The sequence below is a fragment of the Bombus huntii genome, chromosome 10 (genome assembly GCF_024542735.1).
Source record: "Bombus huntii isolate Logan2020A chromosome 10, iyBomHunt1.1, whole genome shotgun sequence".
Taxonomy (NCBI): Eukaryota; Metazoa; Arthropoda; class Insecta; order Hymenoptera; family Apidae; genus Bombus; species Bombus huntii.
In genome coordinates this window covers 6703686-6729951 of record NC_066247.1, presented here as the reverse complement: position 1 = coordinate 6729951, position 26266 = coordinate 6703686, and the positions used below count along the sequence as shown (strand labels likewise).

General features: G+C 36.6%; 1 protein-coding gene and 1 pseudogene across 4 annotated transcripts in view; one reads left to right on the top strand and one right to left on the bottom strand.

The window, feature by feature from the left end:
- LOC126870209 (protein neuralized) overlaps nt 1-26266 on the bottom strand; it is a 112353-nt gene that overhangs the window by 7184 nt on the left and 78903 nt on the right. For 2 of the 4 annotated variants that reach the window (XM_050627707.1, XM_050627704.1), the window contains exon 2: nt 3856-4022. In XM_050627707.1, the coding sequence (XP_050483664.1) occupies nt 3856-4022 (167 nt within the window). Of the gene's footprint in view, nt 1-3855; nt 4023-4806; nt 6222-21046; nt 21579-26266 lie in introns of those variants that run through there. The other 2 variants (XM_050627706.1, XM_050627705.1) reach the window with 2 other exon arrangements.
- LOC126870237 (uncharacterized) lies at nt 21903-24062 on the top strand (annotated as a pseudogene).

The following is a 26266-nucleotide window of genomic DNA, read 5'->3' as shown; positions in this document are numbered from 1 at the left end:
TTAAATGGTCTTATTGTTATACCTTGGGGGATTGTCATTGATCCTAATGGAGTCGTGATATAAAGAAAGGGGTGGTTGTTAATGACGTTACGATGATAGACTGTGATATGTGGTAGTTAAGATTATGATATGAAAGGAGGTGGTTTTTAATAATATTATATCAACAGATAATAATAATAATAATCCTACATCGGAGATTGAGTCATTGAGGAATTATTGCCATTTTGGATTAATGGAGCTATTACGATCTTTAAGATTTTAGTATTTAATCAGGTCTCGTTATTTTACCGAGAGCTTCTGTATTTAACGACTGTAACGTAATGTACTGATTGTGAATGAAGATGATAATGATAGAAGAACTACGTTTCGAATTAATTGTAAGTCTGAGGAATTCTGTGATGTAGAAATGTTTGTGGGCATTTATGATTAATCGTAACACTTCTCACTCAACTCTAATAAGAACGTTTCACAATTTCAATTTATCAATTTCCGACAAACGCATATAAGATTTCGCGCAATTATCGTTTAATTCCTTTTACGTACTTTGGAAATGCTTCGCTCATTGAGCAACGAGATCAACCGGAATTCAGGTTGGCAATTAAAACATTTGGAGTCCTACAATTTCTTTCAAATTACCAACATTCTATCGGAAGTCGATACATCACGACGGGCTCACTAAATCACTGGCCTACAAATTGATCATGAGAATCCTTTTAATAGGTCGTAACTACCTGAACCTTCTGTTCCTAGAATTCTTATGGGACGAACTTTCCGATCTTATCAAGTAAATACAACAGTTCTTCTCCCAGCTTTCAAATTATTCTCCAGCTTTAAATTATTTTCGTTATTCTCGAAGGAATATTCCTGTTTATACGCAATTCGTAGTGTTCAATCACGGGATTTCGTGTACGACAAGACTCTTTTTCACTACCAAGTTCGGCCACGTTATGTCACGAGGCTGAACGTGACGAAAATCTTAAAGGCGATAGTTAACAGAGGGGAACAGTTACGAAATATCGAGTTCGCGCCGATGTTCTTTTTCCTAGAACCGAATGTCTTTGCTGATGGCTTTGCCTTTTAAACGATTTACGTCTAAACCTCTAACTTCGCGGTTTACGATTCTCTATTACGACCGACGAAACCAGGAAACCGATGAAATAGATCTGCTCGAAGCGTTTCGGAGAAAACGCATACAATAGAGAAATTTCATAAATACTTTCGATTTTTATGCGATTTTATGGACAGAGTTCCTCGTACGTTATAATCAATATTGTTAGATAAGAATGGAAAGGAAGAAATATACTATTGATGATTGACTTAATTGCGTCAATTGTGTCGAGTGACGCAAAGACGCGTGATTATGATTTCTCTCCTAGTAATTTAAGATATAATTTCTAAGACTAGTGCACCTACGCAAATACCTTAGAATGATTCCATCATTTCTATCGACTTTCAAATTCTCGACGAATGTTGCTGGCGAACATATTACATATATTTCTTGGATTATAAATAAAAAAATTAAGCCATTGAATTTGCCTATTCAATTCGAACTCTTTCACTCAAAACGAGATTTAAATTTAATCAAAACAGAAACAATGTTTGCAGTGTTAATTTCGTTTTCTCCATTCAAATCTAATCAAAACGAGTCGAAAATTAATTGCTGCAATTTATAAAGTACACGTACATAGAGGTAACTCTATAAATTCGTCACTGTGTATTTACCGAATATCGAAAAATCAATATTAGGAGAAGATCTCGAAGATAAACACAACACTTGTGATATTTGCTGGATATCACACAGAGATAGATATCAAGTTAAGATAACTCACATTCCAAAGCTCTATATATATATACTAAAAAAAAAGGAAAAAATCGTATTAGAAATTATTGTTCTCATTCAACAAACGCACGTCATATTTCTTTTATAAAAATTCAATTTCGATTCTAATTATAGCTTTAGTTCTTTAAATTGATGATTAGATTAATTACAAATTATACATAACGTTTCAATATCTTGCACATAACACGATATCATAGCAACAAGCAATTAACGCTATCGAAACAAGCACCAATAGAAGCGCATGACAAGAGGTTGAGATTGAAACAAATCGTACAAGTCTCGCGAGACAAATCGAATCGTTTATCAAGCGATGGTGGAAATTCGATATTCCAAGGCGTTTAGTGAAATCCACGACGAGCCTTCGAATGGCTCGCCCACGCTCTCCTCCACAACGTAACTTCGTACCCGTTGCCACGCGCTTCCATTCCGAATCAATGAACTCGAATCAGCTGGACAACTTTGCGTATAGAAGATCCTGTTCAGTCAAGAAATAACAATTGACCCAAAAACGCAATTCGAATTTTTTTCTTTGAATACAATTTTTTTTACCAACTCATATATTATTCTAGTACTGTCTAAATATTACTTAAAAAAAGTGTTTAAAGCTTCAACCCTCGGTAATTATACCCCATTACATTTTTATTCCTAATTGGCTCCTCTGTTTTCATACAGTTTTTTACCAACTCGCATGTTCCTTTGGAGCTGTTCAAACATTACTTCAGAAAAGTGCTTAAGCTTTCAACCCCCAATAAATGGCTTCCATTATATTTTCACCCTTAATTGGTTCCTGGCACTTTTCCAGACGTTACAGATCACATTGCCATTCGTTTTTATTTCAACGCTGAGAAAGCAAATCCAATGAATAATAGCATAATCGTGTTCTAAAGAAAATATATTGGAGAAAGAAAACAAATAATAACCTCGACTTCCCCTCTACGTTTTAACATTGCAAAAGATCCTCAAAAGATCTAACCCATGTAAAGTTTAAAACAAAAACCTATTTTTTAACGTGGAGAAAATCTCCATAAACGCACAACGCCCATTCTTCTGAAGTAACATTTATCCCTTTGCGGTTAGCATAGTTTTCTAGTGGCGGTACTAATTAGCAAAAAAGCAAATGTACTTTTAATTAATTTACAAACGAAGTTACCACAGCTCACATTTTTTACTATTGCATTTCTATTTTAATTTAATGTATTCGTATCGGCTGAGAAATAAACTGGATTTTACTAAATGATCTCCTCGAGAAAAAAATCTAAATCGACCTGATCTAAAGCTAAATTATCAGCCCACGTGAAATGACTCGGCCATTCTTCAGGGTCAGTCGCTCGTTAAGTTCGATAGACGCATGCAGAAAATGCAAATGACGAAAGCCGTCGAGCGGAACAACAGTCACCCGATTCTCACAATTAACCGTCGCCCTGGTGTATACGATTTACGGGCAGAGAACGAGGAAACGCGGGAAAAACGGTGTTTTCCACCGTGGGGAAATATCTGCGGCTCGAATCGATTAATTGCATCGACCTCGCTGAGACTTGTTATTACGCGTGTTGGTTGACTTCGACAGTGTGTTTCCTGAGAATGTTGCACTCGTGTTGGTATAATTGCGGATTTGATGATTGATGAGCTTTTTTCAGTGAGATTTGAACGAAGAATGATGTATAACTTTGACTAATTCTCTGGTTACATTGTTTTGTCAAATTGATGGATTAGTACTATCTTTTAGATTAAGAAAATTAGATTAAAACCGATTGATTCTGCTAATTGTTACGACAAATATATCAAGAGCGTTGGTAAATAAGTACATAATTAATTATGCGTGGAATTATAGTGTAGGAAATAAATATTCAAGAATACGTTAATAGAGCTTGTTCCCAATTATCTATTTATAAATTGTCCACTTTACAATAACTGTTTTTTGTTAGACATTTTTCAAAATTTGTTACAACATATTAATACCGAATAATTTGATAAGTAAGTTCGAGCGAATGGTGACAATTTTTAGTGAAATTTACCTTTTCGCCAACCCGGACGGGTCGTGCGCTGAATGTGATGCCCCTGCAGAAGCTTTCGTATCTTCTGGCGATGGTACCGCCATTGCAGAGTCTGATATTCTCACCATGAACCTGATGGAACGTCAGTGGCGGTAGATTGTTGGTGCCTGCACTGGATGATCTTGGTGCTGTAACAATAAATAAATGGCACACGTTAATTTATATTCGAAGATCTTCTAATTCTACATAATTTGATAATTTGATTTAATAATTCCACACGTGTTAAACTTAATAAACTTCATAATCAAAGACAATAAAAGGAACGTTGAATTACTGAGATATGCATATTTTACTCTTTACGAATTCTTAAGGTACGTCATAAAAATATAACATGTTCTTTTGAAACTAACTAAAAGGATTTAGTGTGTTTAAATCTCATCAAAACAAAAGCTGAACCTAAAGAAAATTTCATCAAAAGAATTCAACAGTTTCACCTATTATATCATCAGAACACATCATTATATAACTCTATAATTGGCTATAATTGACCCTCACAGAAGGCACACGAAAATGAAAGGAGTGTTTATGGATGAAGACCCACGAGCTTTCCTCCAGGAACTCAAAGGGTTCCGCTAAAGAATAGTCCACAGGTCAATCGACATCTATGAAATGAGATTTAAGTCAAATTACACGATTTCCCAACGGAATCATTATAAAAATAATAATACATAAGAATGAATCTCAATTTTCGTCGAATTCTGTCCACACGTATTTCCAAAGATCCTCAATTATCTTAGGTATCGAAATTTGTAAGAGGAAAACGTTATAAGAACCGGAAAATTCCTTCGAGTCAGTCTCTTTGCACGAAACAAAAGCGGCCAAGGAAAGTGATGGAGATACATAGATAGTTGTATAACGAATAGAGGTAGAGAACAGATGGAATTCGATCGAGAAACTGAAATGCAAAACCACCTCTCGTGGCAGCTCGAGCGTTTCCACTTCGGTATTTCATAACTCCGACTCGGTGATCCGGAATGCGAGAGTTCTGACAGGATATTCCCAGGCTACGTCCAGGATATTCCCAGCCCACAACTGGAAACGTCGCCATTCCCAATAGTCCATGCGAAATCAAGGACCGATCGGATTTATCCACGATCACAGAACAAATTCTTAATTTCTGATTTTTACATGTGATTTCTAATTTATGCATGGGTGTCGATAATTGGACAAATTTCTAATCTGTCCTCTGCTGGTAATAGATAAGAAAATTTGAAGACTTGTCTGTGTCTGAACTGATTGGATTTAGTTTAGGGCATAGATAAGAATTGGTAACTTTTATACATTTTTCCCCCGACCTTGGTAAATTTAGAAGCGAATTTTAAATAGAAATATGTCCAAAAACTGTAAATTTAAAGATTTGCCAATGTCTGAGAATTTTGTGATTCGGTGGAAATTTTTTCTCAAATTGCTAAGTTAATTTAATACTTGATATCGTAATTTTTTGATGTAATTGCAATATTGTTTCTTGGAACCTTATTTTTTATAGGAACAATTAAGTTAATATATCATTTTAAACTTGGAGAAATTTGGAAAGAAGTAATAACATTCGATAAGATTATTAACCATTTTATGTTTTTATCAAATACAATTAATTATATATGTAGACCTTTTTGGCTCCGATTATGCTAATTCAACAAGGCAATGCAATGTTGAGGCTTGAAAGGAAGCGATAAGACTCGATCAGTACAGTTCTGTATGTAAATTTAAGATAGCGTTTTATCTATTTCGTTCATGGTGCAACTAATTAAAGTTGACGCAACTTAAACAGAAAATACAAGTTCAATTAATGTATACATGAACAGAGTTTAGAGCACGATGCGTTATATTATTATACGACACACTATAATACCGATAACCAGAGATCTAAGTAATTTTCCAACTACAATTCTAATTGGAGCTAGATAATTTTAACGAATTAACAATCATTCTCCACTACTAAACAAAATTGGACTTCATACATGAAAAAATAAGTCACTCTATTCTCATCACCAAAAAATGTCACAAAATTTTTCTCGCGTAAAGCGAATCTGCTCGATAAACATAATCAGAAGCAAAATCAAGATATTAAAGGATGGACCAACGAAGTACCACTTTTTTGCTCATGCAAGTAAAATATTTAAAAATGAACCAGCAGAGGATCACGATTTTTATAAACCAAATACGATGCAAAAAGAAATCAACCAGCAAAAAATCACAATTTTAATGAACCAACTAAGATACAAAAAACAATCAAGCAGCAAAAGATTTCAACGAAAAAAAAAAAAATCGAAAAATCACGGGATTAACATGGACCACAACCGTCACGAACGACAGTCCAGTTCCGACTGACTATCGATATGCGCAGGGAGGCGGTGTGTATCGCAGTCGACATCGTACGTGCGCCACGCACCGGAAACCACACGCTACTCAAGCGGAAGCGGCCGCGGCCGCGGCACAAGGAGTAAGGAGCATCGCCCGATACGCTTTCTCCGGGAGCGGATGCGCGCCGAAAAGTGCCGTTAACAATAACAGGCAACAGGAAGCGTGCGCCACTCCTCGACTTTTGCGGGCTTCCGTCATTTCTCATACACATCAACGTTGGTAGGACTGTTGGTTCGAGTGCGGATTTTCTCAGCTACAAGAATAAGCGCGACGGTTCCATCGTCGCCATTTCTCTGGATTACGTTAAGAGCTGACTATCATTGGAAAAGGAAATGCACTTCTTCCGGTTTAGTTTGTATCTTTCCCGTTCTTTTACTTGTGATGAAATTTTACGCTTAAGCTTGGAAATTTTAAGCTTCGCCAAACTTCAAGCGATATATTAGTTTCACTTCACTATTGTTGAAATTGTTGGAGAAATAACACAGAGCGATGATTATTGGGATAATTATCAAGATCGTGAGCCTTTGGTTGACTTTTAACAGTATGTAATTTGTATTATTGTATTTGTAAGCTTCATTTTGTGAAGATGGAATTAGGAAACTGTTGAGGAATTGTAAGAAATAATGGCGAGTGTATTGCAGATCGAAATAAACTTTAAATATTCTTTTTATCATTGCTCAAATAAAAATACAAAAAATCGTATGAACTGACTTGGCAACATTTAATCGCCTGACACAATTTCTCTCTTTAATTGTTATATTAACGGTATTGTTTCTCTTTTAGGAGTAACTGGAACTTCTTGCGGAACATCCTAAAGAAGAAAGTGTATGTTTTCAAAATTCCAGATTATCATATTTGAAATTAGATATTCCTTATTCCTCACTTAACTACAATTTCCACAAATCTCAAAAAGCAGATACCTGACAAAATGTCACAGTACTTCTATTGAAAAGTAAAACTATCGAAAATTGATTTCAAATTGAATTCTTCAAGCGCGAACCACATTCCTTTATAACAACCAATTCCAATATTCCGCAAGACAGCTAAAGTTCTTGATATTAGAAGCACAAAGTCGTGAGAATATGAAATTCAAAATAAATTCCAGCATTCTATACTTGTACACTAACGTGACTCATCTGTACGACTTTATCGGTCACCAGGGAGTACATAAAAATGCTACAAATACTCAGCAAGAAGTTGCACGGTGGCATTAATTCGCTAACGAACCGAAACTGCGGTCCCTGTTTTCCGATCGATCCAGTCGGTCACGATTCATGGATCACCAGCAAAAATAACACACGGACGGATGCCGGTTTCTCACGGTCTGACTAAGGCGCGTGTTATGAACCAGTCGACCACTCGATTGTAATTTCTAATTCGTTCGTCACCCCAGCGCGAACGCTTTCGCTTCTTTTTCATTCGAGATACCGTTAGCTCGTAACGCGCCACTTTTCTACGATTCAAAGGGAATCCACGGCCGATAATCGACTTCGATCAGTAGAAACGATCGCGTGCAGCCCTTCCAACGATCGTTCTGCTTTTTCTTTCGGCTTTTCAGTGCGCGAGAAATTGTGAAAGATTATGTCTTCGCGGAGTCAAGTGATATATAACTCTGTTTTGGTTTTGGTGGGAATGAGGAGAAAGATTCTTATTAGCAGACTTATTGAGAGGTTTATTTTACTGGTTACTCTGTACGTTTCTTTCGCTGAGCTTTTTTGAGTTTGTTAGTTTTTATGTGAGGAATACTGGGTGTTGGGTCGTTGGGATTGCTTCGTGGAGTTTCAAGAGATCGAGGCTAAGATTGGAGGCTGCTGCCTGGTAATTGAGAGTGTCGATGCCTGGAGGATGCAGTTTTTGCTGGTAATTGGTTGTAATTTGAAAACTCCAGGCGTCGTGGCTTTGATCTTTGTCAAAGAGTTGCGGAGGTAGCATTAGAACAGGCTCGGTTTAACAGTTATTTATGTTAAAGGATCACTTGGAGAATTCGAGGTGTGATATTTATAATATATTGAAATATTGGAAATTTCTTGCCAAATCTTTATTATCTTTGTTGGTAAATTTCAAGGTACGCTTTTGACAATTTTTAATTTGTTTCCATAGTTGAATATTTAAAAATTAATTGTAAGTTTGTAAATTTTGGTTGAATATAGCTAAATACTATGTAATAGAGACAAAAATATTATTTTTTGCATGGTATACTTATTCATGAACATAGAGCGTACTCGTACCTGTGTAAAAAAGGGAACTGGATAATTTGTTTCCGGTTAATTAAAAGTCTATTGTTTCATTCATTCGTAGACTATCTCACGATTCCTTTATTTCACAGCTCTCTATCAATCTATGTGCTATCTGAACAATGAAACACCGTTAATATCGAGGATGTATTTATGATCAATAAAAACCATATTTCTTTGAAAAGAATATCTCCTTCTGTGCCAGAAGAACCGGAAGAATCTTTGATGCAATTTGCAAGATAGAATTGCCAAAGATAGCCTAGAAAACATATAGTAGTCCGCACACTACGACTACCTTTAAAACTCGTCTTCTCTCAGTTTAAACCCGAGTAACTCTTTCTTTTTAATTTTAGGAGGAATAAGAATCAATTTTCTTCGTAACGAATTTTCAATCCATCCAGAAAACATCCACATCCACGCTGAAGTGTCCAACCTCTCCCAATCCAATCTCACCAATCCATCACCCACTCAAAACTCGAGCAACACCAGGCACACGCAGCTATTCGTCAACTGCTGAAAAAAATATCGTGCAAAGTACAAGCAGCCCTGATTCATCTAAAACTCGCCACCTCAACAACCCGTAGCTAATATATATAATAAATAGAAGAAATAACGATTCAAGAAAGCAATAGAAAAATAAAACAATAGAAAATATACTGTCCTGAGTGCCCCTCCGCATTTCAGAATCATTTAAGCGTCAAATTTGTGTCTACCTTTTATTGTACACCATATTGCTCGAGTAAATCCAGGCTAGACATCATGTTCCATTCGCAGTGACCATCCTTCAGGATCGAAGAGGCGGCGATTACCAGGGTCTAAATGAAATCACGGTTACTTCGGCGGCACAATGAACGAGAACGACGATGAGACGCAACGGTACACGTCGCCGGATTCCCACGCTGAATAGTGGACTGCGTCAAGGAAATCGCTCCGAGGAAACACGGCTCGGTGTGGATAATCGTCCAGGACTCGGCAACGGCCGCGTGTCCCGTTCAAATCGCAGAGCGTTTCCCGCGTGAAATCGAGCGATCGTCGCGCGCCAACTGTCGTCCATCCGCCGGAATTGAATCATTGTACAGTGAGACCAGGTGAGACCTTCGTGCTGGGTGGTAACGACCATGATGACGCACAGATGAATAAATCTTTCTCTCTCTTTCTCTTATTAGGACTTTTCTTGCGATTGTTGGAGGAAGTCGAAGATGAGGAAGATGCTGGATGTTTCGTAGAATATGTAATAGCTACGTTAAAATAGATAATACAAATTTTCGATTGAAAATAATCATGGCGATTATTTGGAGAACGACAGATTGAGATGTTAGGGATTAACAAGATGATTGGAATCGTTAGAGTCGAAGGATGAAGAATGAAGGAGTGGAGTTAGAATTTGAAGAAGGCATCTATAATAGTATAATTTTGAGCGAATCTTTCACCGTTATCGGTTTCCATCGATGCATTTTTATTATGTTTCCTCGGTCACCTTCCTCTTTCATCTGATGTATTTATGAAGTCTTCCGCTGTATTAATCAATTGTATGTGCATATCGTCTGATCGCCATATGTATTGTATGATTCTTCCTGTTTCGAGGCAGTAAGAATCTTAAGTCACTTTTACATGACGCAATGTCTCGTTTCACTGATAGTGTCAATGACATCTCAATGTAATTACGAGAACGAATAATTCATTTTATATAAGATACTTTTTATATACAAACACAAACGTGTTTAATATAACTTCAACAATCTTACAACATCAAAAAATTATTAAAATATCCAGAATCCAACTGAAAAAAATTTCCCACCAAATCTTCGATATACGAAACTGAATGATACTGATAAATGAAGGAATAAATTCCTCTTTAAAATACATCTGTTTCTAAAAACCATTGCAAATGGAGAATCTCAGAAAAATATGTATGTAAGCAAATTAACAGAACAAAGAAGAGCACGTGATTAGCTATAATTAAATAAAAAGGAGTTTGATCTTCGTGAAAAGATGCGTCTCGGTAGCAACTAGCGAGTATACGCTTTGAAAGCTGGTAAATCGATCTTGAAACGGATCATCGATCAACTGGACTCGTGCAGCAGACGCTTTTACGATTGCGGCGGGGTCATAGTCGATCATCGCGAATCTGGCCCCTTGACCTCGACCCTATCGATCCCCGATGATCGACGCGGGAACGTGAACACTGTTAATAAGCGTCACATGTACGTCTGGTAACATATATGATCCTATAACTGCGGAGCAAATCTGATATAAGGGAGATCGATGATCCTACGATGCCCGACAAAGGAGATTTTTTAATTGTTTAACGAGATTTAGTGTCTGATAATTAGCGATAACGTGTTTCATTGTTGAGTTATAATAGGAGTAATAACTTAGCCGGGTTTGCTACATTACAAATTGTAATATATGTAAATTAATGTGTATTTATGTTAATTCATTGATGTATACATCAACGTGTATTTATATTAATTTATTAATATATGCATTAACGTGGATTTAGATTAATTTATTGATGTATGCATTCAGGTGTTGTTTTGCAACGAATGCTTCGAATTTAATACTAGTTTGAAAATGAATTTCGTACTTTTGTCTTAGAATTACAAGAATTTGTATAGAATGCGGTTGGTGCATTATATGGGTGGATAGTATTTTCTAAGGTTGCGATGTTTTTCGATAAACGACTCAGGGGAATGAAGAAAGCCATCTCTATCTTGTGGTCTGAGACCGTAGCACGGGTTAACCGCAGTCCCATACAATTAACATCTACTTAACATGTAAACCACTGCATCCTGTTTTCTTAATCGGCGCACAAGATCAGACTGTCATTCTCGTTGATACGAAATCGAAAGCACCTGTGTATACCGATAGCTTCGAATGATTATTAATTTGTTTTCTATCTTAATTAATCCAACATTTTATGCTATCAAAGTTCCCATACACTATCTAATTAATTAAAGTATCATTTAAATTATCATTTAAGATTATCCAATGAATATTTTATGATAAGTAATGCAATACTAATTCTTCGATTTAAATTTATATTTTCTCCAAGAAATTCTCGACTGGTTAAAGATACACTGCAATTTAAATTATAGGATTGCTACAAATAAAAGGAGTAACAAAGTTGTACTAGGATAATTCTAATTTTGAGAAAAGGTCAATCAGATTTTATCCACTAAAAGAACCCGCAATTACAATTATGGTTTGCAATTCTCGGCAAACCATGGACAATTGTACCAACTTGACAGCGAAGCTTGTAAAGAAACAAGCCACTGTGAACAAAGTAATATCATTGTGATCACGCTAGATCGTTGGTGCAACGAGGCCACTACGCTTCTGCGCCCGATTTTCGCGAATCCCAAAGCTTCGTGACCCTGACAAATTACGATTCTCGCGGGCTGGTCACAATAAAACCCGACCAATTTTTCCCTGTTCTCCTTCAGGCATGTTCAGTGTTGGATGAAATTGAGCTGCGTTCTGGAACCGGTTGGTGCGAGTTGGACGAATCGAATCGATGATTCTACATACACGTGCGATTCTTCGAGAAATCAGAACGAGCCCGAGGTGAATTCCCATGTGGTCGAATATATTGGTTGAAGAATATGATTAGGCTTTCTTCGTTCTGCCGGAGAGCTTTTGGAAAATTTTCGAGAAGCAGGTTTTCACCGGAGGATCACAGAATTTCGAAAGAATTGTAGAAGTACCATAAGTAAAGATTATTGGACATGTTTTCGTATATTTGAAAAGGAATGATCGTCAGCTGATAGAGTTGTTTAGTATGGAGAGAGATTTAATAGGAGAGTTCAGTGCAAGAGTGGTACAAATGCATTTTTCCCAAAAATAAAGCTACAAATTTTTGTGAACAGATTTAGCAATGGGTTTAAATGTCTAGAAACGCAGAGATTTCTATACGAGTGTCGAACTTTACAATTTTTTGAAGTTAAAGATTTTGTCACCTTTCCTCTGAATTATCGTGGAAAATAATATTTTTAGAACTGTAGATCCTGATATTTCCCAACTATTTGATATTGCATAAGCTTGACAAACTACCAAATATAATAACGAAGAAGTACGTATAATAAGCCTCATTATACTTGTAACATTTTGTATAAGGAAAAGAAGTGCTGAAATAGCTAGAAGTCAATTATTATGTACAGGAATTATTTTCTTCCTTAAAAGAGCATATACTTTTTAACGAAGTTCTGGAAGAAAATCTTAAAAAATAACACTGGTAAGCGCAGAACTTTCAGAATAAAAATAATGATACGAAAAGCGATAACCACAAGATCACCTGTCGTTGAATTAACGGTACAGCCGGGAAAGAAAGCGTTTGCCAGGTGAAAGTGAGCAAGAAAGCATAACAAAGACACGCTTAGCCGTCTGTTGATTTAGTGGACTATAATTAATGCCCGATGATGAAACGAACGAAAGATATACTTTACTTTGATCCTATTCTCGTTACGAGAATGTTCCAGTGATCTACCATCATTCCACGAACTATTAGCATAAAATCTTGATATCGATTGTCGATGTTTCTCATGAAATAATTGATCCACGTTTGAATTTAAAATAGAAGTATATCAAATCATTCGATTACCCTACTTGTTACAAAAACTGTAGCATTGAAAGGGACATTTAACAGATTGTAACTTATAAATTTTTACGCGAATTAAAACTCCTGTACCAAATTCGTTCCAAATATTAACGAACATGATCAAACAACTTTCCACGAAACCAGACTGGTCAAGTACACATTTACATTTAATAATCGTCCTTTAGAACGCGTTTACAAGTCGCTGGACCATCGTTTGCGTGCAACAACGCGTTCAGCGGATTTAATCGCGAGCGCGTTTCGCCAGTATCGACCGATAGCTCGCGTAAATCGCGAGTCAATGAGAGTCTACGCTAGTAATTGGTCTATGCCCGCGCCTATGTTGCCATTCGCCGGTTCATCTCGTGGGAAACTCGTGACACACATTTGCACGGAAGTGTACCTCTTGAGGATCCTTGCATCTGACGCGTACTCCTCGCGCGCATTCAAAGATCCTGCGATCTTCGATCGAGAAAACTCGATGCTACCGAACGACTACGCCTCTTCACTATTTCAAGTTTGACTACTATTTTCCTTTCTTTCTTTTTGTGCGAGCATTTCAAGTACCAGCCTTATTGATTATTTGGAATGTTGCCTGTGGTGATTATTTCAAACGTTATCTGATGACTATGTATTTGTGATTGTGACACGTAAGAAGATACTACAGTGAATAAATCATTATATAAATTGCGAATAAATCATTGTAAATTATTACTATAATGAATAATAAATTGCAGATGCTCATACATTTAAAGAGTTTGTAAGATGTTTGCACATTAAGGATGTATTTTTCAAGATGATTAAGAGGGTCACTATGAACAGTTCTGTTCAAATTAAACGGACAGAAGCGAAGAAGTTTGTAACACCTGTGTGATATCACATAAAGAAGAATCGAATATACACAAGAAATGAATATAAAAATCACGTAGAAAACGATCTTTTAAGTATCTTAGAGCAGTGTATATCAAATACTAAATATGAAATTTCTGCAGGAACTTAATTTCTTTAGTTGTGCTCGCAAAAATATTACACGCACATTCACGGTTTAATAAAAAATAAATTTCGTTTTATTTAAAAAATTTGCAGTTTATCGTTATATTTAATTGCGTTAAAATACATAGCAACTATTACGATAGAATCCACCGAAGCTCCGAATGTTCTAATTTGTGGCTTCAAACAACAACTCAAGCTTCCAGCCGAGCGACGATCGATCGAAAACGTTTCGTTTCTAATATACAGACGTTCTAACAGCAATGCCAAGCTAGAATACCACGTTACACGCCACTACACCTACCATTATCACCGGTGCCAAAGTGAAAGTAATTTGTTACATAGGGAGTTGGAGCGCCGATGTAACAATGCCCGACCGCCTCCGCGATGTGAACGCGATGTCCTTTGCACGATGTAAATAAACGGAGCCTTGACCGAGCCAGCCACCCTCCGCCTCCATTGACAGTAATAAGTTTCTATTTCTGGGGCGCGCGAAAAATCTCTAGTAGAAAATTGCGCTCAACTGACGTTTCCTGCTGCTCCGTTCGTTCGACGAACCCTCTTTATCGCCAAAGAAAATTGTCGTGATAAGAAGAGTGGTCCGTTAGTGACACTTAGACCTATCAGTAGCCTGTCAAGAATTTATTACCCCTTTAAAACCATTAAAATAATATACGAAGAATAATATATGAAGACATAAATATATTGATTTGTCCAGATTCAAATGATAGGTACTTTACAGAAGGCTGTTAGGTATATAAGGATAGAATGGAAATGAAGTAATGGATATTTATAGGAAGCTACTACTTCACTGAATCGATCATCGTCCATAAACCAATCTGTATACATGAATTGACTGAACCTAGTTTCACAAGCCACAGAAGATCGCCAAACCACTGCCAGCAGCTCGTCGGCCAATAAACTTTGATCTCGATTGAAGCAACGAAAATCTGGAAAGGATAATCTCATGGCTATTACGGTGAATATATTCTGACGAGCTGTCTGTTTTAACGAAGAGATCGTCTGAAAACCGAAGTACATATACTCGCAAATAGATTGCGAATATTTATAGGTTGCGAATTCATATTTTTATGCATGCGACTGAAAGAGTAAGAACTACCCGAAGATATATTTCATCTTCTAAATATGATAACAAATTCTTTACGTCAGTTCTTTACGTGAAAAATATTTCATATATTTTCGTACATTCGGTGCATTCTATAAATTTAATATCTTAAAATTTCCCATAAACGCTTCTACATTTATTCTTATTATCAGAAATCCACTGTAACCCTAGTCTAGAGCTACCTCGATAGCAATGAAAGCAATCAAACTTTAGGTGTTCCATTGATCAGAACGATTCGTCAGAGAACACGCATCTTCAACACTACGACCTAACGCAGCGCGCATTCAGCGATTACGCTTCGCTTTTCGTGGCGACCGTCGCGGTCTAACCCGGTGGAATCAGCCACTCCAAGTACTGTTAAGCATCCGTGGCACAAGTGCCACACCGAGGAAGTTCCAGTAATGTTCGCCGTGTGTCGAGAGCAGCGTATACAGAGCCAGGAGGGGCCTTGTTCCCACGCCCGACGCCGTGATCTTTGCCGAGCTACTTAGTCCTCCGCTAGAACGAGCCTCTCCTTCCCTTTTCCCTCCGTCGTTTCTTTTCTCTCGTCCTCTCTCGAGATCTATGGCCGTTCCGCTGCCTGACTCACCGAAAGGTGAACGTTGCTCTCTGTTCTCCTTGCGACAGAGAACTCTCTCGCTCTCTGCTCTTGCCCGCTATCCTAAGACCAGAGGATATACACCTCCTTCTTTTCTTGCCCCGCAATGACTATGTGGGTTACATAAGGTGGCAACGCGCGAGCCTTGCGGCACGTTCGTGTAATAATAACGCGTACCTGAATCGGTGAACGGGAACGGGAGCAGTGGTGGAGATGGAGGGATGTTTAACGAACAGGAAGCCGCGTCTCAGGCTCTCAAGGATGTTTCTGGTTCGGGATAGGATGAGGAGACTGGGGTGTTTTGCAGAGAGGCGTTGAGAGGGTTATTTGGACACTGTGTTGACGTTCGATGAAGTTTTGCTGATCCTGTACAAATACAGTGGCACTCCATCGTATTTATTACAATATTTACTTACTAATGAATTGGGCAAGTTTGAGTTAAAGTGTTGGGAGAATAGATGAAGCAGATTTAAGTAAAACATAGGTTAAGAAAATTTACGATTAGGTTAGTATGTAACTGTGTTGAGCATAAAAGATATTAAAAGGTGAGTGTAAAGAATGGTAAGCCAAACCCATTTCTATGATAAAGAGGTCGAAATAAAAGTAAATTATTATTATTATTAATAAATTGGGTCAAGTATATGGTTATATATCATCATACATACTATGGAAATTAAATTTTAATGCTGCTCGCATATGACTACAAAAATTGGGTACTAAGAAAGGAAATGAACAAGTTGGTGAACAAACGCTTCAGTGGGAAATAATGATATGTGCAAATCTTTTTACTACTAAACTAAGTACTATTAAGTTACATATTCTATATCGTGCTTTTAAATTGTTAAAAAATTTTTGAGATAGAGAAAAGTGGGGAAGGATTGTCGTCGATAGACATGAATTTTTTCTTCAATTTTATGCTAGTTCAAAATTCTTTGAGGTAAAGAAAAGCAACTTTCTGTTGCAACTTTTCTTAAAATAATAAGAGTCTCTCTGTCTATCAAGAAACTTCGGTTAAATGAGAGATTAGAGTAGTAAAATTAATAAGTAATTCTCCAAATATATTCTCAAAATACTGGCCATCAGAATGCAATTTTGTGCTACTATATGACAGGGAAGCAGTTGCAAGAGGCGGAGACTTGTACGCATGGGTAAGAGACGATGTTGGATCGTAACCATGCTGAGAAAAACAGAAGCTTATAAGAGAGAAAGAGAAGCCACAGTCTATGTCCATATGATATCTATGATTAAAGTAATCAGAGAAAGAAGGGAGAAGCTGCATCGCGTGCACGTGATGCACGTGATCATAAACAATCGGCATATTAAGCTAACATCTACACGCGAATGTAAATATGTCGAAATGATTAGAAGCGTGCAGGGTCTTCGAACTCGGCAGAATCGTCGGAATGCCAAGAAAATCGGTGTACACCTTCGATCAATGTAATCTCGAATCACGAAGGATAAACCGTCTTCTCGATCATCGACTGGCTTGCACGCTTCAGAGAGAACTTATCGATCGAATCCGAACAACAGCTATAATTTCATGAAGATAATACACATATTTTGGTATCGAGAATACATGCAACTTCTATCTACAATTTAAGTTTCTTAATTTTTTCCGCTTTTTTCGAAGATAATTAATTAAAAGTTTACTTTTGTTAATTACGTATAGAAAGAAACGAGAATAGTTTGAGATCAGAGATATGAGTTTTAAATAAGGAAACCGGAGAAATTTGAAGAAGAATGATATTAGTACTGTTATCTGAATTCCGTGTAGCTGTCTGTACGAGGAATGTTACCTGGTATGTCTTGAAAATTACCAACGATGAAACTACGAAATTAATGTTCTTATTTGTGTGTAGCAAACTAGCACTAGCCAATTTAGAAGAGGCTAAATTAAAATGATAATTATGTAGCAGGAATTTTTTGGAGGTACGAGAAATAAAGTATAAATAGTCAGTCTACAGAACTTCGCAATTAATAATTAAGATACTGTAAAACATTATTTCTTAAAGAAAAATTCGAAGTCTTATTACCTAATAAAAACTTTCCTTTTAGCATGTACAATTAATTCCACGTGTTAATTCCCACATAGTTAATTTTAATTAATTAAAATTCCATACCCACTTTTCACCAAAGCAGAAGAAACATTCCACAATTAACATTTCACGTTCGTATTTATCAAAAATAGCTCCTACTCTTCATCATTAACAGAACCATCACATTTCGCACTTGTCGCTGAAGAAAAGCAATTCCTAAATTCCAAAACTTCCACCATGAACTATTTTTGCACCATTTTTTTCCCTCCTTCCAGTGTTCGCCCCCTAATCACTGCCAAATGTTGCAGCACAAAGGTGTTCAGGGAGTTTCACCCTAGGGACGCGAACCTACCCCTAGGAATTCGCACGAGAAATGCCCCAGGACGACAAGTGCATATTCCCATCGCGGCGCTTTTAACACGGCCACCATCGTTGACCAAGGAACAATCGGATTAACGAAGTTAAACGATGGGGTGGCCACCCCCTCCGCCTTGCATCTGTCGCGTTTCGCACGTAGAGGCTCGCGGAGATGTTGCGGGGGTGTAGCTTCGTCGATAGGAAAATAACAGCCGGTTTTTCACCCTGACAGCAGATTAACTATCGCAGACGGTGTAGAAATGAACTTGAAAGGGGTCGTGGATAGTTTTCAGGGGTGGTTAATGATCGACGAACGGTGATGTGGTTTTCTTTCGAAATATCGGATCAAGCATCGTTCCGTGGCTTATTAGAGGATCAAACGGTGATGTTGGTTTGAAAGGTTTGAGTTCGAATGTATTATACATTGAAATTGAAAGATTTTTAGAGGATTTGAAGAGTAGTTCTAGATGACAGATAGTGGAAGTTTAGTGTAAAATTGCTAGTCGATGTGTGGACTGATCTTGATATTGGAATATTATCTATGCTAGAAATAATGACGTATTGATATTATTGTCGACATGGATTTCAATTTTGATAACATTATATTGCGCGAACAATTTATCAGCTCAGAATGTAAAGGACGAGATTTTTACGCCAGATCTTTAATCTAACTTGAAAAATCAACAAAACGATGATTTTACTTTCTAGAGATAACAATATTGCTAAACGTCATAATATCGGTGAATCACATCATCGCGTCATTAACCAAATACATATAATCTTATAGTGCTTGATTCTTTAATTTTCGAAGAATTGTACGATATCTTGGATACCTAATATCTTTCCTTTTTCTAACTAGTTCTCTTACTACACTGCACTAACATATCGTGTAAAATGTATTTTTTATGCAGCAGCATCAGAGAAAATGAATATTTCATTTGTGTGCGCGTTCAACGAACTAATTAAGTTGCGAACAAGCTAATTACCATCCGTTCACCTCTGATTAATTCTAACATAGACGCGTACCACGTTTTCCAATAGTCTCGCGGGAGTCTGATACTCTCTAACGTAATTTCTGGCATTAATTAATAATTATCAAACCGCGAACCTAAAACTTTCAGAACCATTCGAGATTAGGCTAATTAATCATTCACGTAATCCTTATTTGGACTATACCTTCCTACTATATCATTCTTATTAAGGTAATTAATTATTAATTTTGAAGCTTCGAGACATAAAAGCAATTAGTTCGTTGTTGCTCCTCTTAATGTGTTAAAAACTTGCAGAAAAGAAAAGCTCATGGAAAATTATAATACGATTGTTTGCATAATTTGTAACTCGTAACGTAGAATTCATTATGTAGTTCCTATTGTTTCCGGCGAAAGAGATTAATTAAGTCACAGAGAAAATATTAATAATAGCAATAAATTTCAGAAAATGCGACGCTTTAATAAAATTTAGTAAACCAATTAAATTTCAGTAAACTTGGTTTTAGTAAAATAAATCTTCAAATTTACAAGTACAGAAAAGAAAGAAAGCCTTTTCTATTAAAAACGAAATCGTTAAATAGGCTTCACCAGGGTCAAACAATTCATAACGCGTTGCGAACGATGACTCACATGCGCGCGCGCGATAGCTAATGAAATTCCACTTCCTCGCGCGACAAAGAAAACGCATGTCTCGCTTGTTGTTGCGTCGAGTCGTGCCTTGTGCGCTAATTCCATCAACTATCCGGTCAACCAGCGGATCCTTCAGGTCGAGAAACGCTTAACAAACAATATTCTTACTCATCGTACGAAAACATAAAAAAAGATACTGACTATCGTTCATTATAGTCACATGAAAAATTCACATGAGGGAATAGAGAAGCAGGAAAATCACGATTCACGTACTACAATGTGTTTTACGAACCGGTTGAGAAGAGAGTAACTCGGTCTTCTATTCTTCCTGATGAAAGAATGCTAGATTGAATTGAATATGGACGTTAGGTCGAAGCTTTAGAAGCAACTGTGAATTAAAAACGAAGGCTGGTTATTATAAAGCTTGATATGTAGAGTGGTTTGTCGAATGTATAATACAAATTGGCTTGATTTGTTCATTATTGATTTGACTATTATTGTACATGTGTAACATAGCTAAATAGTCTATTAGAAATTGTAGTAAGAACTCTGTGTTATGAAAATTGGATGTAAGATTTTATTAGTACTGAAATATGTATTAGAAGATTAATAGTTAGCCATTTTGTGAAGCTGCTATTAATAGCTGAAATTAAGTATATGCGATAAGATATAATCGATACGAACCTGTAATCATATCTCATCAAGTGCGACAAATAAATTGTATAAGTTATTAAATATTCGTATAAAATTTCCCATTTATAATTAAAATATAATGAGTAATTATCAATTTAATTGATGTAATAAAGAGGGCTGTAAAATTATTATTCATAATTCGATTTGCCGCTATAATTTACTGCTACTAAATCATTTACTAATTTATTCATTATTTATTGCTGTTATATACAGTTTAAAAAAATATATATAAACTATATCGATTAAATTCGTATTTATTAATAAATGTTACAAAATAACGAAAAAGAATGATAAAAAAATTAAGTTGAATGTTATTACGTAATTATATAATTTATATTAAATAAAGCATATAGGCGACATCTGTAACAACTCTACATCTGTGACATGGTGTATAACCGTTAATGTATTTATAAACGCGTAACGCGCGTGGCAGCACACATGTGGGACACCGTAAAAATACTCGAAATCTTAGCAGGAGAGATCGCTTATAACGAGGACGAGGGGGATGAGAAAAAGAAGACGTATAGATATATTCTATACTCACCGAAGACATTTCCTAAGAGTCTGAGCCGCGCCACCCTAGTGGCTGTATTGACGGTTAATGGTCTCCGTGGTCGTTGACAAGATAATGCCAGAGCCATTGAGAATAGTTACCAAGCACGCGTTTATTGAAATTCAAGAGAAGCCCACGTATTTCGAAGAGCAAGTCCACGACAAAAATATGCCCCTTTTAGAATTTCCTCGATTGCCTCCTTGGATCGAACTTGGGAAATGGGAAAGTAGACCTCTCTAAGTGTCCCGAGCTGTAGCATTTGTTAATTTGGTATTTTCTATAATATGAATTCGATAATCAAACGCTAGGCGCGATAATGAAACAGTTTACGACACGCTTAACCTGGAAAAGTATAATTTTGAAACACTAGAGCGTTTGAATATTCATATAACTTTCTACTATTCGTATACGATGATCCGATAACATACTTTTTCGATTAATAAGAAGAAAACCTCGCGAAATGTTATCAAGTACTCGTAGTAATTATTTCGAAACATGAATTTGGTTCGTTTACACCCGATACTCTAAGCAAAATATCGATCAACGATTCTTCGATATTAAGCTTTCTCAATATCGCGTTACAATTTCGAAATACCAAAGTATTTGAATATTTACCATCTATTCGTACACGATGATCCGTCAACATAGTTTCTCGAATAATAAGAAAGTAAAATTCTGCGAAATATTGTCCAAATATTCACACTAATTGGTAATTGTTCCACAAAATGAATTTGACCCGCTTGCACGCAACACTATATGTAAAATATCGATCGACTATTGTTCGATAGCGAGGTTTTCAATATCGCGCCACAGCTCGAGATCTCGAAAAGGAACTCTAAAGTAGGAGATGGCGCTGTGAGAAAAACAGAAGGAAGGAACGAAGACTACCACGCGACCGACCCATGTTTGTCACCTGAGTTTTCTCGCGGTTGAATAAGGAGAAACGGCAAAAGACGGGGGAGGCCGGAGGAAAGGAGCGCGAATTCACGCAGAGAAGCCAGGAAAAGGCGGACAGCTTGAACCAAGCCACTACAACGACTGGCTTTCGTTGCAGAAGCAAACTCCCCATCTGCTCTGTTCGTTGCTGCCCCAACTCCCTGCTGTCATTACATGGTTGTGTATGTGCGAGCACGCCCTTGTTCGTGTGAATATGTGCGGTTACCAATACACCTCGGCAATTCGTGCGTGGCGGCAGGCGGACGTTCTAACCTCTCGAAGCGGAAAGGTTGCGGTGAAATGAGACGCTATATATCTGCAGGATCTCACCTTGCGGATATCTCGTTGATAAGTAGTTACCTTATCTACCATTGCCCAACCGAAGTTCGAAGAACCGCTACACAACGATAGCCATGAAAACTTTAGCACAAGTGAGACAGCGATCAAATTCGCGCGGTCGGTAATTGATGTATGTTTATCGCCGCATAGAAATTATCGATAAAGAAGAATATTATGAAAACAATGAGAACCCATGAACTGAACTTGTATCATCGGGTCAGAAGTGCTTCACGACGGTTTAGGATAAAATAATTGAATTGTGGAGAATTTTATTTCAATTTGTACTTTGCACCTTACGCGATAAAGACGTTTGCGTAAAATATACAACACAAATTAAAGTCAAATATGTTAAATTGTCAGCAGTTAAATATGATTTAAATATGTGGACTAAACTTTAATTGTAGAGTTGCATGAATATTATTGATAAATTTAATATAATTCTTTTCTTGTGTTTATTTAGAATATTTTTTAAATTTTTCCATAAGAAAATGTATGTTTCATTTGATAATTTTTCACATTGTAGGAAAATATAACCTCAATAGGATAGGAGAGAGTTGCATAAGACATGCTCACTGATTTAGAAGAATAAAGTGGTAGCATGATTTTCCTAACCTCGAAGGAGATTCAGACGTAGTTAAGAGAAGAACAGAAAGTCGAAATTTCGAATCTTTCTTGACCTAGATCTAGACTTTTCAATAACGATCTCGATTGCAGGCAGTTGTACGCGTATGTATATATATTACAAGCGTCGTGTGCAAACGTACAAGGAGGAGCGTGTATGTCGCAGCTGCAGCTGCCTGCAGGAGCGGAACACTGGGCTTTAGGGATGGCAACGGTTGTGCACCACCTGGCCTTAGGAAGCCAGCACCGGGCCTCGGCATTGGCGTAGACTCTACTTGAGACGAATGACCGGAAAAAAGGGGAATAGAAGAGTACAATAGAGCAACGACTTTCAAAATTCCGGCACCCTCCTAAATAGTCTGACAACCTTGCAAAAATCGATCGATGGCTTTTAGAAATATACTTATGCTTAGGAGATGCAATTTATTGCTATCTATAATTGCATAATGTTAAATAAAAATTAATAGAACAGATTATTAGTTAGTTAGGAATAATATTCAATTAGAAAAATATTTATATAATTTGAAAAGTAGGCAATATAAATTTCCTATAGACTATGATTTAAATATTAATTTAATATTAAGAAAGTGTTCAGGTGTCAAGATTTCATTTTGCATAAAAATGTTAATTATATTAAATTAATTAAACTGAATAAATCTGTTAATTTGTAATTTCTTTAAAAATAAGTGGATGAAATTTTAGAATTCGTTTTTCTAAAGATAAAAGTAATAGTGAATAAAAATAGATCAGTTTGAAATACTACAGGCAGGTCTATTTATAATACACTGACATTTTGTAATGGAAAATTAACTTAAAAATTGTTGGCGTTCTTTATATCATATCAAGATGCATAAAAATAATCTGTAACAGACACATTTGTTAGTGAAACGAGTTTTGATTTTCTTTCTCTAGTTAACATATTTTCGGCTGTAGTTTTAAGTTCAAAATCACATCTGTACATTATTTGTCACAAGTAGAAGCTGGCGTCTCGGAACTACCAGTCGATCTATTTCAGTGCTGTACAGGAGTCATAAATTATAATCTATATATCTAGCAGACAAATGTTGGGAAATGTGTAATTTAAAAGACAATAAACAAAACTTTTATTAGAGATGCGTGTGGTTTTAGTCTAATGAGTATAATTATTATTTCACAGAAAAATAATTTCATAAAAAAAATACATACTGAAACTAGTAAACTTACATGAAATATATCATTGGACATATTTTTGGTTATTACGTGAATTATGTATGGAACGATTTCCTTTACAAGTTGATTCTTTATGCATCGATGGAAACGAAAAGCTTTATTGATAGATGGGCTACGATTCATTACGTTGGATGCACGACAAATGACGCAACACACAAATTTTCCCGCTTTACGAGCCAATAACTTTCACGGGGCATTACCATACTTGATCGCATTAATAGTCCCAAGCATAATAAGTCTCGATCGGATTAAGGGTAGCGGGAACCCCAGCAGACGCTTACGACTGCTTAATAGAAACGTTATTTCCGTGACTCTGGTCAGACACCCTCGTGGTATCCTCAAGGTAGAAATATCGCAATCGATCTTCAAATTCATGTACATTATATTCTTTACAATACGTTGTAATATTCTTCATAGTAACTCTTCATACAATAATTCTCTATAACGTAAAGCGAAGTTGTAAGATAATACAGTTACAAAAGAATTCAAATTTGAAATTAAAAAAATAAGAAAAGGGTCTGAGAATTTTTAAACACTATCACATTGAATATTTTCACGAAGAAGGAGCGGTAGGCACATGATAAATTATTTAATGGATGCATAAACATCCACAATCTTGTCAACCATAAATCCCCTAAATCCCATAAAAATTCATTTTTATCTAAAGGAAAACAGGAGTCTTTGCTGGTTGGCTCCCCTTCAAGGATCACACAAAAAATAGTAAATTCTCCCTCGTTCAGCGAGCTATATTTTCCAGAATCATGGTGGGTTCGGCTTAATTCCCGTGAAAGAAACAGGGAAAAGAGCCGAGCGAATTAACGCGTTAAGCCTTCGTCGCGAGGCGACGCGCGATTTCTATAGAATTTCCACAACGGCGAGCTAGCAGGCGGGGTTCGAGGGGCAGTGTGTTGCGCAATCCTACGCCACCCCCGCCGCCCATCCGGCCATGGGGTTTGCGCGTTGATATCGCAATAGAAGCTGTATCGATCCCGGGCCGACAGGAGACCGGCTGTTGTCAGGGGGTTGATAACGATATGCAAGCTCTATAGACACAGCACGGCTAAAAGCTCCGCGGAGCTTTCAGCCTCTGTCGCGAGGGCAGCCTCCGCACACGCGGCTTCAGCCATTTTTCGCCAAGCGATTCACTGCGATTCAGCATGGATTTAAACTCTTTCTTCGAGTATGCAAATGAAAATCGAGGAAATGTTTGAGTTTTGCTCTAGGAAAGGAAGTTGGTTTTCGGTAGCCTGTTTCCTACACTTCAGATTATTAACTATTTTTCCTATTAAGTAACTAGTTTTGTTATAGGCGAAGAAGTACATTGTTTTCATATTCTTTTGAAGATAGATATCGTCGCGACTATCCTTTTAGGGAGTGAAACGTTTGGGTTTTGGTCTGGAGGAAATAGATCTTTGGTAGCGTAGTTTTCTATATCTTTTTGGAAGGTATATAAACTGTATATACATATTTCTTAGATATTACAGATATTTGGACATTTTGTAGATTTCATTCGCTGGTTACCGAAATGTTGCGCTGTGTCATTATATCGTTTTCCTGAACGAGAGATTGAATTTTTAGTAGGATCATATCTACTACAGTGTACATAATCTTGTAACAATAATCTTGTATTTTCAAATATTATCTTATGCAGTTGTTACTGAATTGTATTTATGATTATATTATTTTTATCGAATGAAAAAGGGGATTTCTGCTTTAATGGATGGCTTTGCAAATCTGTTAAAAGCTCCATAATTTTGTATATATTACAGTTCTTAGATATTGTAGAGTCTTAGAGTATTGTATTTTGTTACCGTATTATTTTTGCTGGTAGATTGGTTTCCTGTTAAAAGTTTTGATACTATTATTCTATACATGTTCGGAATCTGCAAGAATGAACAATCAATATCTTCTTTATGCTTCGATATATCACGAAATATCAAGAAAAGCTGTTTGCTGAATCGACAACTCGTGATTGCAAGATAGCGTAAAAACCATTTATTGAAGATGAATGAAGGGAACGTTTGATAAAAATAAAAATCGAGGGAAAGCGATAAGTTTCCTTGGATCTTTCATCGGTGATCGACGATGATGAATTCGTGCACACGC